This window comes from Plutella xylostella, chromosome 14 (assembly GCF_932276165.1).
Source record: "Plutella xylostella chromosome 14, ilPluXylo3.1, whole genome shotgun sequence".
Classification (NCBI taxonomy): Eukaryota; Metazoa; Arthropoda; class Insecta; order Lepidoptera; family Plutellidae; genus Plutella; species Plutella xylostella.
Genome location: NC_063994.1, coordinates 5,208,228 through 5,223,998, shown reverse-complemented (window position 1 = coordinate 5,223,998; position 15,771 = coordinate 5,208,228). Strand labels below are relative to the sequence as shown.

Below are 15,771 nucleotides of genomic sequence, written 5' to 3'. Positions count from 1 at the left end.
GCTTGGCGTTTTTGTGTGTCTTGCGGAGTGTACGGTCAGCTATATAAGGCGGCCCCTAGGCACTAGACCTAGACGTTAAAATATATTGCGCAATATTGAAAATTGTCCAATATAATTCATCATCTAGGGTTAATATTAAAGATTGCGCAAACGTCATTTGGATTCAAAACGAAGTTCAATCATATTGCACAATGTTATTGTAGGTCTAATGACATTTGCGCCATCTTCAATATTAACCCTAGACGATGAATTATATTGCACAATTGTCAATATTGCGCAATAAAATTGATCGTCTAGGGGCGCCTAAGATAAGAGATCTAGGGTCGGCCTATGTACACATTTGCACCTCAACCGTTAAACTACCCTTCGTACTTTATAAACCGTCAATGTTTGAATGAATTAATACTTTTGTTTTGTCAGTTTGTGAATTGGAAAAGGTACAAGAGTGTACAGCTAGGTACTTATGAAGCTGACTGTATTACCATTTCTTGTTAAGTATGATAAATAATTAATAATTGGATTTAAAATGAAACAAAGCATGAAATGTTTACTTTTTAATATACTTTTGGGTTTTGGCACAATTTTAAATAATGTGTCCTGGTGTAAACTAGGCATTATTACCTAAATCCTACATTCTTAAATATTTTAATGAATGGCGAATGATAAAATCATTTATAATAAATTTAAAAAAAAAACAAGGAGAGATTTTTTTAAGTACAGAAACAACATTATGGATAAAGTACCTACATGGCAAGAGATTACACAAAATCAAAGATCTGATGCATCGACAAATAAATAACAAACATAAGTAAATGAGCTCGTTCGTAAAAAAACCCACGCAATACTGAATATTACATTAAAGTATCGCCTATTTACAGGAATTCAACATACAAATAAATAATTTAACGACACTGTCTAATAAATCCTTACACATTTATAAAGAAAATACACATTACCTTTACAAATAAACATACACATACGTACACTCTAATATTATGCACCTTAAACATTATCTAGAACTACTTTCAAAATTACTGGCATACAATATTTTTAAAAAGTTGAAAAAAGAAACAACAAAAATTCAATAAGTGAAAAATAAATAACAAAATTCGTAATGGCAATCAACGACTTCGGCCTACAACCACGATCTAAATTTAAATTCTACACTAGAGAACTATACAACATATTTTTGTCTAATACTAACATTATTTTAACTTTTTATAAAGTACCATACCAACTACATTTTACTAACGGCTAAAGTACTACCTTAAATTGCACAATTTGAGTAAAGCGATATTTGTGTGATAAAAAATTAAGTACCCGCACATGTTTTTATGCGGAAAAATTCTACCACCAAAAGATATTTTATAATTTACTACAATGTGATGTTATACTTCATACAGACGATAGATTTAAATTGACTTGTCCAGAATTGACTGTATGGATTAATTATTAAGCAACTAGCTATTTAATATACTTAATCGCCTATAATAATGTGTATATGGCTTATCCAAAATGAATTAATAGTCAATGGGATGTATTAATCTTTTAACAGTAGGTAGGTAATATGTATTATGCATGATGTTTATTTTCCAGTCAATTTACATCTTAAAGTATTATTACGATTTTCTACCGATCCCTAATAATTCTATGAGTATTTTATTCCATTATTAAGTATTTTAATAACAATAATTATTATGCCTTTATCGTCATCTCACTGGATCTTGCCACAGTTCGCTAGTGTTTAAAACACATAGATTTTCAAGCATTTCGCTTTACATTTTTGGTTTTGATACATTTTAGTAGCTTACAACTAAAGCTTCTATTAAATAATCTCCTTAAGTCTATACCTTAACCAAGACATGGCCTCAAAGTAGTCAAATTCAAAGTAATTTACTAAGCCCAGTCAACACTGGGTACTAAAAGACTAACTAGTAATAAAATATAGGTATCTACAAATTAAAATTGTACTTATTTACAATGCCATTCCACAACGCAGGGGGTTGAATGTACGGTTTGAATATTGCTTAAGTTAATCATGTATTGTATTATGTACATTTGCTCTAATTATCTACTATTAAGATACATATTGGCACATATTATGTTTGCTTACTATTGTGCCTAATTTATAGATTAGTTAAGTACGTATATGTACTTAAATATTTGTGACAAATTTCAAAATGGAAAAGTTAGTTGAGTAACACTTATTTTCCTTAATTTACTAGTGGAATATAATCTCATATAAAAGAATAGGATAACCTAAATCGAGAGATCGATTGCGACACTGGCATAAGAGAATAAAAAACAGCCCAAACCGGCCAATCCCAAGCTACTACCAAAGCTAAACTATAAAACTCGCGACTATTCGATTCCCGATTCATAAACGCCCTCAAAAACTTTATACACAATCACTACAAAGAGATTCATGAAATCTAAATAACATTAAAATATCTACCAGGATATCATAGTTCTAATACAAGTAGAGGTCTACAAAAACGTCTGAACGCTGTACAGTTTCCACTAAACCTACACATTTCACATCGACAGAACCATGCCAATTGAGAAGCTTATACATAAAAAATCTCAGTACGATACGAAAAGTGGGCAAAAAATTCGTCAGATATTCGCGCTCCGGTCAGCTAGGGTCAAGAGTACTAGGTTACCAGGGATGGTGAGAGGGTGGCAGGGGCAGCGGCGCGGCGGGCGGGTAAGGCCAGCCGCGCATTGCCCCTCAGTCTTCGTCCCGCGGAGACAGCGGGGGCGAGAAGGATGAGTTCATGTAGTTCCCCCCATTCGGCGGCGGAGACGTGTTCGACGGCCCCGGGGAAGAAAGAGACGGCAGGAAGCCCAGCTCGCTGCCTCCCTCTCGGCACCACAGCTGCCGCATCTCTTGGCGGCGGGTACGCATCAGGTTCTTGTACTCTGATATCCTCATCTTCTTGCCGTCGACTATGCACGTGCGTTTTGGTCGCGGCCGATACCTGGAATTGGGGAAAGGGTGGGTTAAGTTTCGGTTATTACCAGTATCAGGCGTGCAAGGAAAGTTATAGAAGCTCCAAATCTCACTGACCTTTGGATCTCATGATGATTAGCTCCCCTTATGCTGGACATGTAGGCCTCTCCCAAAGAGCAACTCAAGACTGCTCTTGGCCTTCCTCAACCTACCACTACCGGTTACCTAAGGTCTACCTAGGTCACTAAGGTGCCCCACAGGTCTCTATTCGGGAAGTCATTCTCACTACCGGTCATCGATTCTTTGACATAGATAGGTTATGGCTAGCCCACGGCCACTTTGGCTTTCAAATTATAAGAGCTACGTCGATAAGGATGAATGAGTAAATAGCTAAAACATAGTTTACAAATACCACTCACCTATAATCCGGATGCTTTTCCATGTGTAGCTTCGAGAGCCTGCTCTGCTCCTCATAGTAGGGTTGCTTCTCAGCGTTAGACATGGCCTTCCACCGCGCGCCGAGTATCTTGGAGATATTCGAGTTGTGCATGTCAGGACATGCTTTCAGGATCTTCCTACGCTCATCTTTAGCCCAGACCATGAAGGCGTTCATTGGTCGCTTGATGTGGGGCTTCCCCGCCTCGTCTCGCTTCGGTTGGCGGACTAGCTTGGCTTTCTCTGCCTCTTCGTTCGGTGATTGCTGGCCCCATGCTGACGCTGGAATAGGAGAGTTTTTGCGTTAGTGATGCTGAAGGTATTTGGAAGAGCAAAGTATTTGAAAATAGACTGTTGAATCATTGTTTTCATTATAGGTTGTTGCTTTGGGAAGACAATAGTGTAAAGTTTACCAGTTTAGGGTTGTGCTAAAAAAATAAATTTGTAAATAAAATAAATCATCAGTATTGTTGTCTTAATAAAACAGGTTGGCAGTTTCTATCTATGCATTGTCAAAATAAGAATAAAAAACGTCTCAATTAATATTTAATACTAATTGATAACGGTATTCAAATTGAGTCTAGTTGGTAGAAGCGTGAAATTTTCCCCTTAGCCCATAAAATTTTAATATCCTGTCAAACCGTATCCGTTTTGGAGCCAACTAACTACGGCTGCTAGTCGCAAACCTGCTATAAATAATAGCTTAGACGTAAAACAATCATTAAATCGAGATTAACACATTAAATAACGAGATTCTTACTTAATCCTGAACAGTTTATTGTTCACAGTAGTGTTATTAGGATAGAGTTGGGAAAGATGGAATAATTTAAGTACTAAGTCGTGATCAAATTTAAAATTTGCAACATTGTGACTAAAAACATAGGAGATTGTGAAAAGTAGAACTCTATTTCGAAGTACCTAACCCTAAAAGTTAAGTTACCCTAAAAATTCCATCTCCTACCGAAGCACATATGTGCTTTTTTTTACTAACCTATTCCATAACAGCCCTAATGTCTACAAAATTAACATCATAACAAGTGAGAAATCCAAATTAAAACAGTGTTTCTGAAGCGGCTACCTACTTCAACCTAAATAACCGCTAATAACCAAAACAGTTAAGGCCAATACCGGATGGTCCATTTGTTACAATTTAAGGGCCACCGGTTCGGAATGTAAGTTATTTATTTAAATCACATATTAACGTTTCTCTTCGCCGCCTTTGAGATTATGGAAAGACACACAAATCAGAGTGACAGCAGAACAGTGTGGATAAGCGACTCATTAATTAAATCTCTACGGCCTTGTCGGTTTGCCTTTTTAGGATTTTAAATAAAAATACATAAAAGTCTTCTTTCCAAATTTTAAACCATCACGTAAGTCCATGTTGATGCATACCTACGGATTTTGTAATTAAAGGTTTTAGTTTTTAATTTAATTACTTAATAATAATGGTTACCTATATAATTTATTCCGTGCGATTTTAAAGTAATGTTGCATTGAATGGATACCTGAGTATGAGTACCTACTTATAATTATAAATGTATAATTTAACAATAGTGCCTAAATACCTATCCAATTTCTTCGATTTATATCATATTTTGTGTCGTAAAAAGTTAATAAACATCAAAGTATAATTTTAACGAATCTATGGTTATAAATTTTCCAAACTTGGCTCACCGGATATTGCTAAACTTTTCTTTTTTCAAAGCGCGCTACCGACAGGTCAACGTAAAAAGCAGAGTGCCAGTGTCAACTCACATAAGAAGATGCATTAATAATAATATAACTAATGTGGCTCATTTAAATATTTCAGAATTCATAAAAAATTTAGTAAAATAAATGAAAACAAAAGAATAGGTACTATTTCAGTTCAATAGTTAAGCACATAGGTATTTCTCTCTCATAGGTAGGTACTTTACGCAAATAAAATTTGCACCTTTCTAAACGAACGCACCGTGATCGTTCAGAAATTCACAAATGAGTATCCGAGCATATAGGTCAAACGTCAGCGGGCACATCCGCTAACATTTCCCCGTTGACGGATTCGCGAGCAAGTGTGTCCACGATTAATAAGCTGTGCACCACGGAAACTGGTGCGAGGGACATTCCTTGAATTAATTTGACACGCTTTAGTATAATTTATAACATCCTAGGTTCGGCTGATTCGCGCGCGATACACTTTCTGTTTCTCCAGTTTCTGGACGTGATGTACAGACGCGAAGAGTTATTGTAAGAAAATTTTCTTGTAAAATGCACTGAGCATTTTCGTCATTATCACTGATTATGTTAACCAATAATCAGATATAAATTATACTAAAGCAATAAAATAAAGTTATATAAAATAATATAATAATGAAATCAAACAACTAAGAATTTCTATATGTGATTAATTAGGGTTGATAAAATATTATATTGTGTAGCATAGATAGAAATTGAAACAGGATTTGAAATGGAATCTTAAATGTGGTCAATGCAAAAGCAGTTTAATTTCCGTCACCCTAAAAAGAGATAGTCCAAGGCTGGGATGATTAACCCTTACCAAAGTAAATAATCTATTTTCTTAGACAGAAATCATTGTGCGTTCGCCAGTACCTCGGCGGGGTGTAGTGAGCGGAAGCGCGCGTCGCGAGCGCCATCTATAATGTCGAGCGCCTCTCGTCTTGTTGCAGAGGAAGCCCCGGACAGGAGGTATTCGCAGCGCCTTGGGCCCCCGCCAACTATTCCCTCTGTCATATTGTTTCGCTATTTGAATCTAAACGGTTATGTTCTCGGAGAATCACCCACATCCTTAATCAATAATTCCTTCAGTCGACAATTCGGGACACACTTGCGCAACGACGAAAAAAAACAACTAAAAACTAAACAGCGCGAGATTTCGAAGACATTTCGAATAGTTGGGAAACATAACAATAAAGTACCTAAGCAACAACTATTCGAAACTACATTTTTTTAGTAAAGAATCTCACACTATGGAATTTAGGCAGTCATCGCACCTGTCTTGCTACATTACGAATTAAAAAACAAAATTAAAAAGAGAAAAAGGTGGTAAATCGGTTCCGACAATGAAACGTAAACTCCGGAATGTCATCGAGACGCTCCGAGCCGCAATAAAAACCTCTAAACAAATAAGCTAACTCGTAAAAATAACCTCAAACTGGTCCAAAAGATATACCGAATGATGTGTAGATAATTATCAAGAGCTTGGTTTGTAATTAATAATCTACATTTCTCAATTTCATCGGGCGAAACTTCTTAATCTTGGGTTATCTAGGAAACGACGTGGCATACATAAAATGTAAGTAACATTTGGATTCTGAGCATAAAGATGCGATCACAAAACATACCACGTTTAGATTATAAGATTGGGGAACTCTAGAACTTTATTAGTAGGTAAATGCTGTGGTGGTTTCTATACATTTTATCGATGAGATTCATCAAGAAGTATGGGAGAGAAAACCTGGACCTGTTAGGCACCTAATTAGGTAGGTAATATTATTGACAATTAAAAAGTTAGTAGGTAAGTAATTGAAAATTTCTTAACTGCAGTGCTAAGTGAGTATTTACATTACATACCTATACATACATGAAAAGTCGCAGGTTGTACCTGAATACTAAGCTATGCGTACATCCTTACAAACTACGAATTGGACACGGCATACTGGTAACTGCAATAATATTAATAAACGGACCAATTTAACATGATATGTCAGAATGTCCCGGCGATACGGCACATATACAATATCTTACACTGATGTTGAAACCACGGATTATGTCTCCCGTTTATTAACTTTGTAACGAGTGCGAGAGTACGAGAGTCTTAGAGGTTTACAATTTACATGGTTGCCGGCGGTAAGATGTGATTCGATCTAGTATAACGCAACTTTCAGCTGTAAATAATACCGTAATTCTTATTAATTGCTTGATAATAACGCGCTACCTGCATGGAGAATCGATTATGCGACACAAATAATTATGCTAAGCTACTTTTTATTATAGTTTGAGTTCAACGAATTCATAAACAGGGATTATCAGTTTCTAAAACGGTCTACCTAGATTGATTTATCTGTGGGCCCATATTTAGCTTAGGTAGGTTATCAATTTGGATACTCATCAATTTGGTAGAAATTATTACGTATTATTATCATCAGACATCCACTAGATCTTTAGTAGGTAGGTATAAAGTGAATTAACTACCTAATTCTTTCTTCTTAGATTAGGCAATGGTATATCGAGGTTAGCAACAATTTCCCACGAACATAAAAGTATTTAAGTAACAGGTAGTTTTGTCTAGTACTGAAACGTTTATGCGTTTTAGAAAACTTGCTTGTTTATTTTTAAGACTTGTTATTACAAAATGCAAACTAACGACACGATGCGCGTATACACGATTACATTTATTTATATTCAAAAAGGTTTTTTTTATTTAGTTTTTTATTGCTCCTTAATTTGTCCCGTCTGTCACGAGATTTGTCTGAAAAGATGAACCGCGATAAATCGACCGTGCAATTTGTCAGGTTAAGAAAACCGAATGGTTTTTAGTCGCTAGCGCTAATATTAAGTTTAATTTACTTATACTTAGCTATTTTTTTGTGATCAAAATATCTGTTAACATTTGGATACAACCCATTAATAAGAAAACTAGGTCAAGTGAACGCGTAAGTCAGAAACCAATTCTTCAATTCATTAAATTTAGAAGTTAGCACAGTTTAATGGAAAACTCATCTGTAAATTGTCATCAAAGGAAGTGCTATTAACAATAATTCAAGCAATAACATTACCTTGGCGCTTTTATCAACATGGCGACGTGGCGTTAGCTAATAAATGATGAAACTGGACAGCCGCGGGGTATTTTAGGGATATCTAACGTCAGAGTGACGTTTGTCCACGTCATTGCCACTGACTCATTATTATCACTTGTCTTCTATTATTATGAATAATCGGAAAAACCCCAACAATCGGTATTATCGACATTATTGTCAACATTTCCTTCCCAAGTGGAAAACAGAAAAATCTCCCAGGCGGCAGCGAAGCGGTCATATATGAATATTAAACACAGCTGATGGCTTATTTGGAATAATCTACCTACATGACTGGTAATGTTCACAGACAATAATAATGTTTATGGTACAATTAGCATATTGGAAGTCCATAGAAATACTGCTAGCGCGATGACAATGGTTCTTACAAGCAATTACAATGCATAATTATGTCTTGTTTAAGTCAAGACCTAATGGAGACTGTATAGTTGTAAAGTGGTTCTACGGACGTACCTAACTACAGATTATTAAGTTCTGTTACAGGCAATATTGTCTCCGGTGCCATTGGAAATGTCTTTGACACGAATATTAATTGGAAAGGTAGCCATTTCCTGAATACGATGTCTTGAACGTTTTCAACGCCACCCTTATCTTTTGATTTGATCACTGATAAGTGATCTGTGATCATAGTTTCAATATCATTTACTTTTCCCGAAACTCGATAGATACTGGCCACAAAGACCCAGCAAAAAAGAAAAAAGCTACTCACAATTACATCCACCTCCGTAGTCATCGTCGACCTTCATTTGGCCGTAGGCGCCATCGTCCATTGGCGAGTACGGGTGGTAGCGCGGCATCATCATCTGTGGTGCCGGGGATGGCGACCGCTGCTTGCTGAGGTTCAGGGGCGCGTCGGGGTCTGGAGGAGGTGAGGTCCTGGCGTTGGCTGTGAGCTGCGCCAGCTGAGCCGTCGCAGGCCACGACTGGTTCTGCATAGACTGTTGACGAAGAAATTTCAGAGGTTAGAATCTGGAGGTTAGATTAAAAAGCCGTTAAGTTTGTCGGTTGGTTGGATATTGCGGAGGTTGGTAGTAATAATTTATAGTGGATAATTGTAACTTGGTTGAGAGCTGTAGTTGCGAATATAAAATTTATCGGACGTGTTAAGTTTGTAGCGGGTAACAGCTTACAAATTATACGCACGGGTGCGGAGTTAAGAATTTATGGTGAGAGCTAAACGGAGATTAGCAACACCTAAACTGTCAGAGGTGATGAACGCTTAATTAACAAGAAACCATCTTTCAACACAAATATGTGTATTCTAAACAAGAAAATGAAAGTTGTTTTCGAGCTAATTACCTAAACCGGTGTATATTTCTGTTACATAAAGCGGTGATGCCTCCATTTCGCTGCTGCAGTACATCATGGACCATAACTTGTTGTAACATCCGCCGTTTAATGTTATGACACCGAATGGGGCTTTGTAAATGTTGATGTTACAACTAATTTTGAAATTCATGACGCTAAAGTGGATGAGGTTTAACCGTTCTCGGTAAATCGTTAACATCTTTGTGTAATTATCGTTGCAAAATATCTTAGAAAAAACATGTCACTGGATACTAAGCTAAATAAGTATTTATAGCGAAATTCATGAATAAGAAAACGATAACAACGCATTTACTCCAGTAGTGGCAGCAGAGCGAACCTATTCCGAATTAAGTACTATATAGATAACTAAAGCCAAAGATGACGATAATCCAGTAGAAGTTGTCCACTTACATTCTGCAGTTGCTGCTACGGCAGACCATGCCAAGATAGCAATAGCGGAAAGTGTGCTGCGAACCTCTTTCTAGACGCTAAAGAAGATCATTACTAGATAATTGAAGCTTATGATCGATACTCATGTAGATGATCATAATAACGCTCTAGATGAAGACAATAAAGCTGTAGATGAAGACGATAACGATATAGATAATAACAACTTACATTCTGCGGCTGCTGAGGACGCATCTGCTCAAGCAGCGGCAGCAGCGACAGCGGCGGGCCCGGATACATCGCGTGCTGGCGCCGCACCAGCTCCTGCCGCCGCAGCTGTTCCTGCTGCAGACGTTGCAGCTCGAGCTCGGCGGTCACGTTGCCGATGTTCTGTGGACAGAGATGATGGTGAGGGTTTGTTGGTACAAGGGAAACAAAAGTTTGAAGAAGATAGATAGGGTTAGGGTTTGTTAATAACTACCAGGGAAACAAAAGTTTGGAGAAGTGCTATGGATAGAAAGGGAAATTAGGGTGCTATGGATAGAAAGGGTTTGTTGGTAGTGTTGGTACAAATGTTTAAAGAAGTGCAATGGACAGATTTGTGTGAATGAAGATGGCATACGTAGTTTTTACCTGGTACTGTTGCAACTTAAATGTATTTTTTTTAAGTTACGTATTTATCAATTTTGCAAGTACCATATTTACGATTCATTCAATTCTAGATCATTTTCTTACTATACGTAGAAATAAATTGAAATCAAACATGCAAATCCGATAATATACAAAACTAGTCTTACTAGATTAGATTTGAATAAACATAGATTCGGAGAAGAACAATTACATTAATACAATATAGACCGCTTTGAGAACAATAATTATGCCACTGTTATCAATATGGAAATACAAATATGCAGATTTGCTACTGCAGAGACTGGATTATTACGCTCTTGTATTGAAACTAACAAACCCTCATATTATAACGTAGTAACATTTAAGTTGGAATAATATCAACAATCAAAGCCGACCCTAAATAAGGATAAGGCAAGGAAGAAGAAGAAGAAGAATATCAACAATACATTTTACAGTAATAGATACATTAGTTCTTAAATAAAAAAAATTGAAAAAATACAGTTACTGACAGCTACTGATTCGTAAAATTTATATGAAGATAGAAGCTTGATAAAACCTACTAATATAGAATTTATTACCAGCAATTACATTTTAAGAAACTTGAAATAATCTCAAATGACTGCCATCAAACAATCAGAGAAATTAATGAAGAACCGAACTATAAAAAAGCTTTTGAGATAATGATACTTCAAGTAAATGATGAAGAACAAAAACGTTCACATAAGAACCTGTATTTGAATAGCGGTAATTTGGTTGATCTAATGAAGAGAAAAATCTGTGATAAGTACCTACCTAATACTTTATAATCATGTCCAGAAGAGTCGTACAATAAAAATAATAGCCGACAAGTGTCTAGTAAAAATATTAAACAACTATATTAAACAAATACATAGTGTTAGATTATAACAGAAAATAGCGAAAACTTTGAATTTAAAATATGTTAAAGTTAAAATTTCAGCAACAAAAGTACCCAAAATGCGAAATTGCTCTTCAATTAGTTGCTGACTGCACTTAAATGAGCTTACAATTACGCATTTTCATTGCATTCAGCACGTATTGAATTGTTAATGGCCACGAAATAAGACGTCCTCACGTGATGACAACCGAATGCTTGTACATTTCCGATTTAATTATAAAACACGCAATTAAGTACATGCGTTGGGGTAAAATTGTTTTCCGTTTACCTGGGAAGGAAATTTATTGGCTTTTCTGTAAGGGAAAACAATCAATATTATCAGTTATTCTTGCTACGTAGGTATTGCCTTGAAAAAAATATAATTACGTTTACGTCATGCTAGAATAAGATAATATCGGCATTGCAACGGGAAAAGACAGAAAGCTGCTGTTTTCCTAATTTTCAAATTCCTAAAAGGATAACTATTATACAATCAAAACTAACGTTGTCAATAATAATGATATAAACACGTGGCTATGAATTGATTTAAAAACTCAAACATAAATAAGTCAAACCTGACGTATTATAAGTGTGATGAGAAACACGAAACAACATAAAGGTCTGGATATAGCGGCGCGACGGAAGTTTCCCGAGACAAATTGCGCCCATAAGAGAACGGATTAAACTTTTTTTTATTAAAAACAACAAACTGTGCATAATGTATAGCCGTAATCGTCGGGGACAGATGTTTGAGGGACGCACGGCTATTTATCTAATGTAAAAAGAGTTTTATTTAATAGCTCTGCCTGGAGAGAAGTCCTAGCAATTGCCGCGAATATTTTACATCTGTTTGACGCTTCCACCGCGTTTTGATGGCGTTATTAATGTGAGAGATGATATAAAAACGGTGCTTGATACAAGATGGCAGCTGCTCCCCTCCAGATTTATTGTTAGGTTAAACACAGGTGGGTTTGAAATGACACTTTTTAAATATGAAATTAGGGATTACGGTTCCTGATGAGTTATTTAACACATACTTGACCTCATTCTTGTTTGCGAATGCTGGATTATAAATAATCTTGATAATTGATAAGATTATCAAAAATATGAAAATCATAAGTGTTTTTGCAGCATACGCACTACTAAAATATTTTGGAGCTGTTTATACTTACATAATAACTATCAAAAATATTACAGCGAAAGAAAACTTCTTCAAGTGAAGAGCAAAGAACGAGCCAGTATGCTCTAAAACTTATTTTACAAGACTGAATAGCACATTTCAACGTCCAAGAGACGAGGATTAGAAAGAACCAAGCAGGCAGGGTGGAGATTTTACAAAACAAATATAACATTCAAGTCCCGAGAACAAAGTACATTTACTTATACAAGTACAAGTACATATACATTAACAGATACAACAGCAGTCACTAACCAATAATGAACTTACACCCTTGTACCTTGTAAGTACAGTTGTTTAAAATTTTCAATAATGCATTAACAATTTCCAGAAATCTAATGTATCACATTGGTAAGTTGGTACCTATGTAATACATTATATTTCGGGAACCTGAAATCGCACGTAGACTTGTCCAGAATGAATAATATCTAGCCCAGAAGATTGTGATACACAGAATTTATATTTGAAGTGATTATTTTAATGAAACACACGTCATATTGACGCAAGAGGCCATTCTCCAGATATATTCGTAAACTAATGCTCCTACTAACTTCAAATGTTGTCTTAATTATAACATTGTATACATATGATGTTACATTTGGATTTAGGTCGTTTCATTTTCAGCAAAAGATATTCATCAGTTCATTCCTTCATTATTAATAAAGATAAATAAATTTGATCCAATTTCTCAGCTTCAAATGTAAATCTGATAGTGTAGTTAAAATTTATGTGTTTTCTGGAAATTTATCTTTGTATGTCATAACAGCTATTTCATAGTTGAAATCTCTGTGCTTTTTCATAAAATTATTTAATATATCTAGTGACAGTGAAAACTTCAGGTAATATTAAAAGAATATGAATAATTGATTACTGATAAAGTTACCTATGTATTTTGTGTAAAGATGATGCGGAAAAATAAGCCAAGAATCGCGGAATAAGTACCTACCAATATTGTAACAGACAAAATATTGACAATATATATTATGTAGCAGCAACTTACTACTTAAACAAACAGCGAAGCACTTTAAAAAGCATCAGCAAATTGATGCCCCCTCACAATATTAGCAACAAACAAGCAACAGATACCAAAGTGATGATAATTTAAATAATGCGATATAAAAAGGGCTCGTACAATGCCGGACAGGGTTGCCACAAAGCGCATTACCGACGAGCGATGACATATCAAAATGAATCGCTAATGCATGACCCTGCACAGGAGTGGTAGGGAGTCGAAGAATGTTTTTTTTAAATGCTGAACAATTTTACAGTCCTTTCATGCCAATGAAATGCTATTATCTAGATTTTTTGTAGTATCATCAGGATTATGATTTTTTTACCATGTAAGGAAGCTTTAAACCTAACGATGCAATGTAGCATACGTTATTTCAATGAAAAATATTTTACCGCGAAGTTTTCTTGAACACAACCACAAGCAAAGTTCCATACAATTCCAAAGAACTTATTAAAACAAATGAAAACTGCTCATAAACATTTCGTATAATAGTGCAGTGTAAAACAAGCGACTCCATTCATTTCCTTACAGGGAGTTTAAATGCGTTTTAATATCGACAACAGATTGCACAATAATACTCTGAATTAATTATTGTGTAGGTACGTTGAGTTGCGCGTTGCAACAAGCGTTGCAGTTTTTAGCCTTATCAAGATCAGTTGTCCGATTAATCGGGAGACTAGTCTCTCGGATCAGCTTTGTTTTTGTAATAGAGTTTTTCGATCGTGTTTTTAATGGAAATTTGCACTAAGTAGTCTGATACAAATACGAGGTAATTTTTTTGCTGTTATTAATGTATTTTGCACTGATCCTTAGAAGGTAAATGTTAACTGATAAGTAGGGTTTGCTGTATGTTATTATAGCAAAGTAATAGCTCAGTTATTTTAGGATTACCGAAATTTCTAGACATACCAACCTAAAACTGAAAACCAACCTAAACTTTTTTCTGAAACAAGCACTAAGATGGTCACGGAATCCACCGTACACCGTCAAATTAACATCCGAAGCCATGACAAGTAACCGCGGGTGGTAAGCCGGTTTATCGCGGGTTTTTATCTACAGCCTCGTCATGAGTCGGCCCGATATACTGACTCGTGATTGTGCAAATTTCTAGACGAGCAAAATGTTTCCTGTTGCACCTATCTGTTGGTGCTTTGTTTGTGTTGTAATACATGAAATTGTGCTGATACTTTTCATTTTATTTTGTATGTCCTCCCAACAGTGATTTTATAAGATTGTAACGATGACCTGAATGAAATCTAAGGTCCCAAGTTACTCAACCTCAACATGCTAAATTGGTACCTACCTAACCAAATAATAAATGATACAATTTTAAGATATCTAGGTAGATATATTATATAGTATATTCTACCTAGTTAAGTACCTATTTTCAATAGAAAAATCATCATCAAAGATCTTCCCCTGTAGTTATTATCGTGACCATTCAAATAAAAAAATCAGTAGCACGGGCTAATACTTCGACACGTGCCTAGACGCCTTTCTACCCACAACATTCACAAATAAAAATAGTCTTTATTAAGACAGGTTTAAGGTGGAATTTGCCTGAATTATAGGCGTTAAAAAGGTGCCTAATTTAAACAGAATTTCCAAGGGGTGTCTGTGGTTGTTCTTCACTTGTTTTAGGGTTCCGTAATGAATAAATTTATTGTTAAGTGTGTAGTGTAGATAGATCAAAGTGACTTGTTTGTTATTGTGTAAGTAATAAATGAAATCATAAAACTATACGAGGGAACTTTTAGATCTTGGATTTAAATAATTATAATGGTATTTTACATACAAATTTCCTTACATACGAAATTTAAGGGTTGTATCGGCAGTAACTAATTACGAAAATATATCACATAAATTGATAGAAACAACTTACTACTAAAATTAAAACAGTCAATTATGTAGTTACACAATATATGAAACTTTAAATAATAGACTTAACGATTTGATCTATATTTACCCATTCGATGTAACGTGTTTCGAATTAAAAGTTCATAACTTTTTATTACCTTCTAAGAATGTCATGGGACGGATGTTTTTTTTACGTCACTTTGTCGGCAGTTTTATGTGGGTTATTGTAATAATTTCAGGGATTTTCAGGAGTGTCATGTTCACAATATCTGTGAAATATTATTCGGACGTGTGAAAACC

General features: G+C 35.4%; 1 protein-coding gene across 2 annotated transcripts in view; it reads right to left on the bottom strand.

The window, feature by feature from the left end:
• Nucleotides 1-541: 541 nt before the first annotated feature.
• LOC105398198 (transcription factor SOX-5) overlaps nucleotides 542-15,771 on the bottom strand; it is a 203,626-nt gene continuing 188,396 nt past the window's right edge. For both annotated transcript variants that reach the window (XM_038120522.2, XM_038120521.2), the window contains exons 4-7: nucleotides 10,132-10,290; nucleotides 8,915-9,143; nucleotides 3,373-3,670; nucleotides 542-2,981 (exon numbers count right to left, since the gene is read on the bottom strand). In XM_038120522.2, coding sequence (XP_037976450.2) covers nucleotides 2,732-2,981; nucleotides 3,373-3,670; nucleotides 8,915-9,143; nucleotides 10,132-10,290 — 936 coding nt within the window. In that variant the 3' untranslated portion in view covers nucleotides 542-2,731. The remainder of the gene's footprint in view (nucleotides 2,982-3,372; nucleotides 3,671-8,914; nucleotides 9,144-10,131; nucleotides 10,291-15,771) is intronic.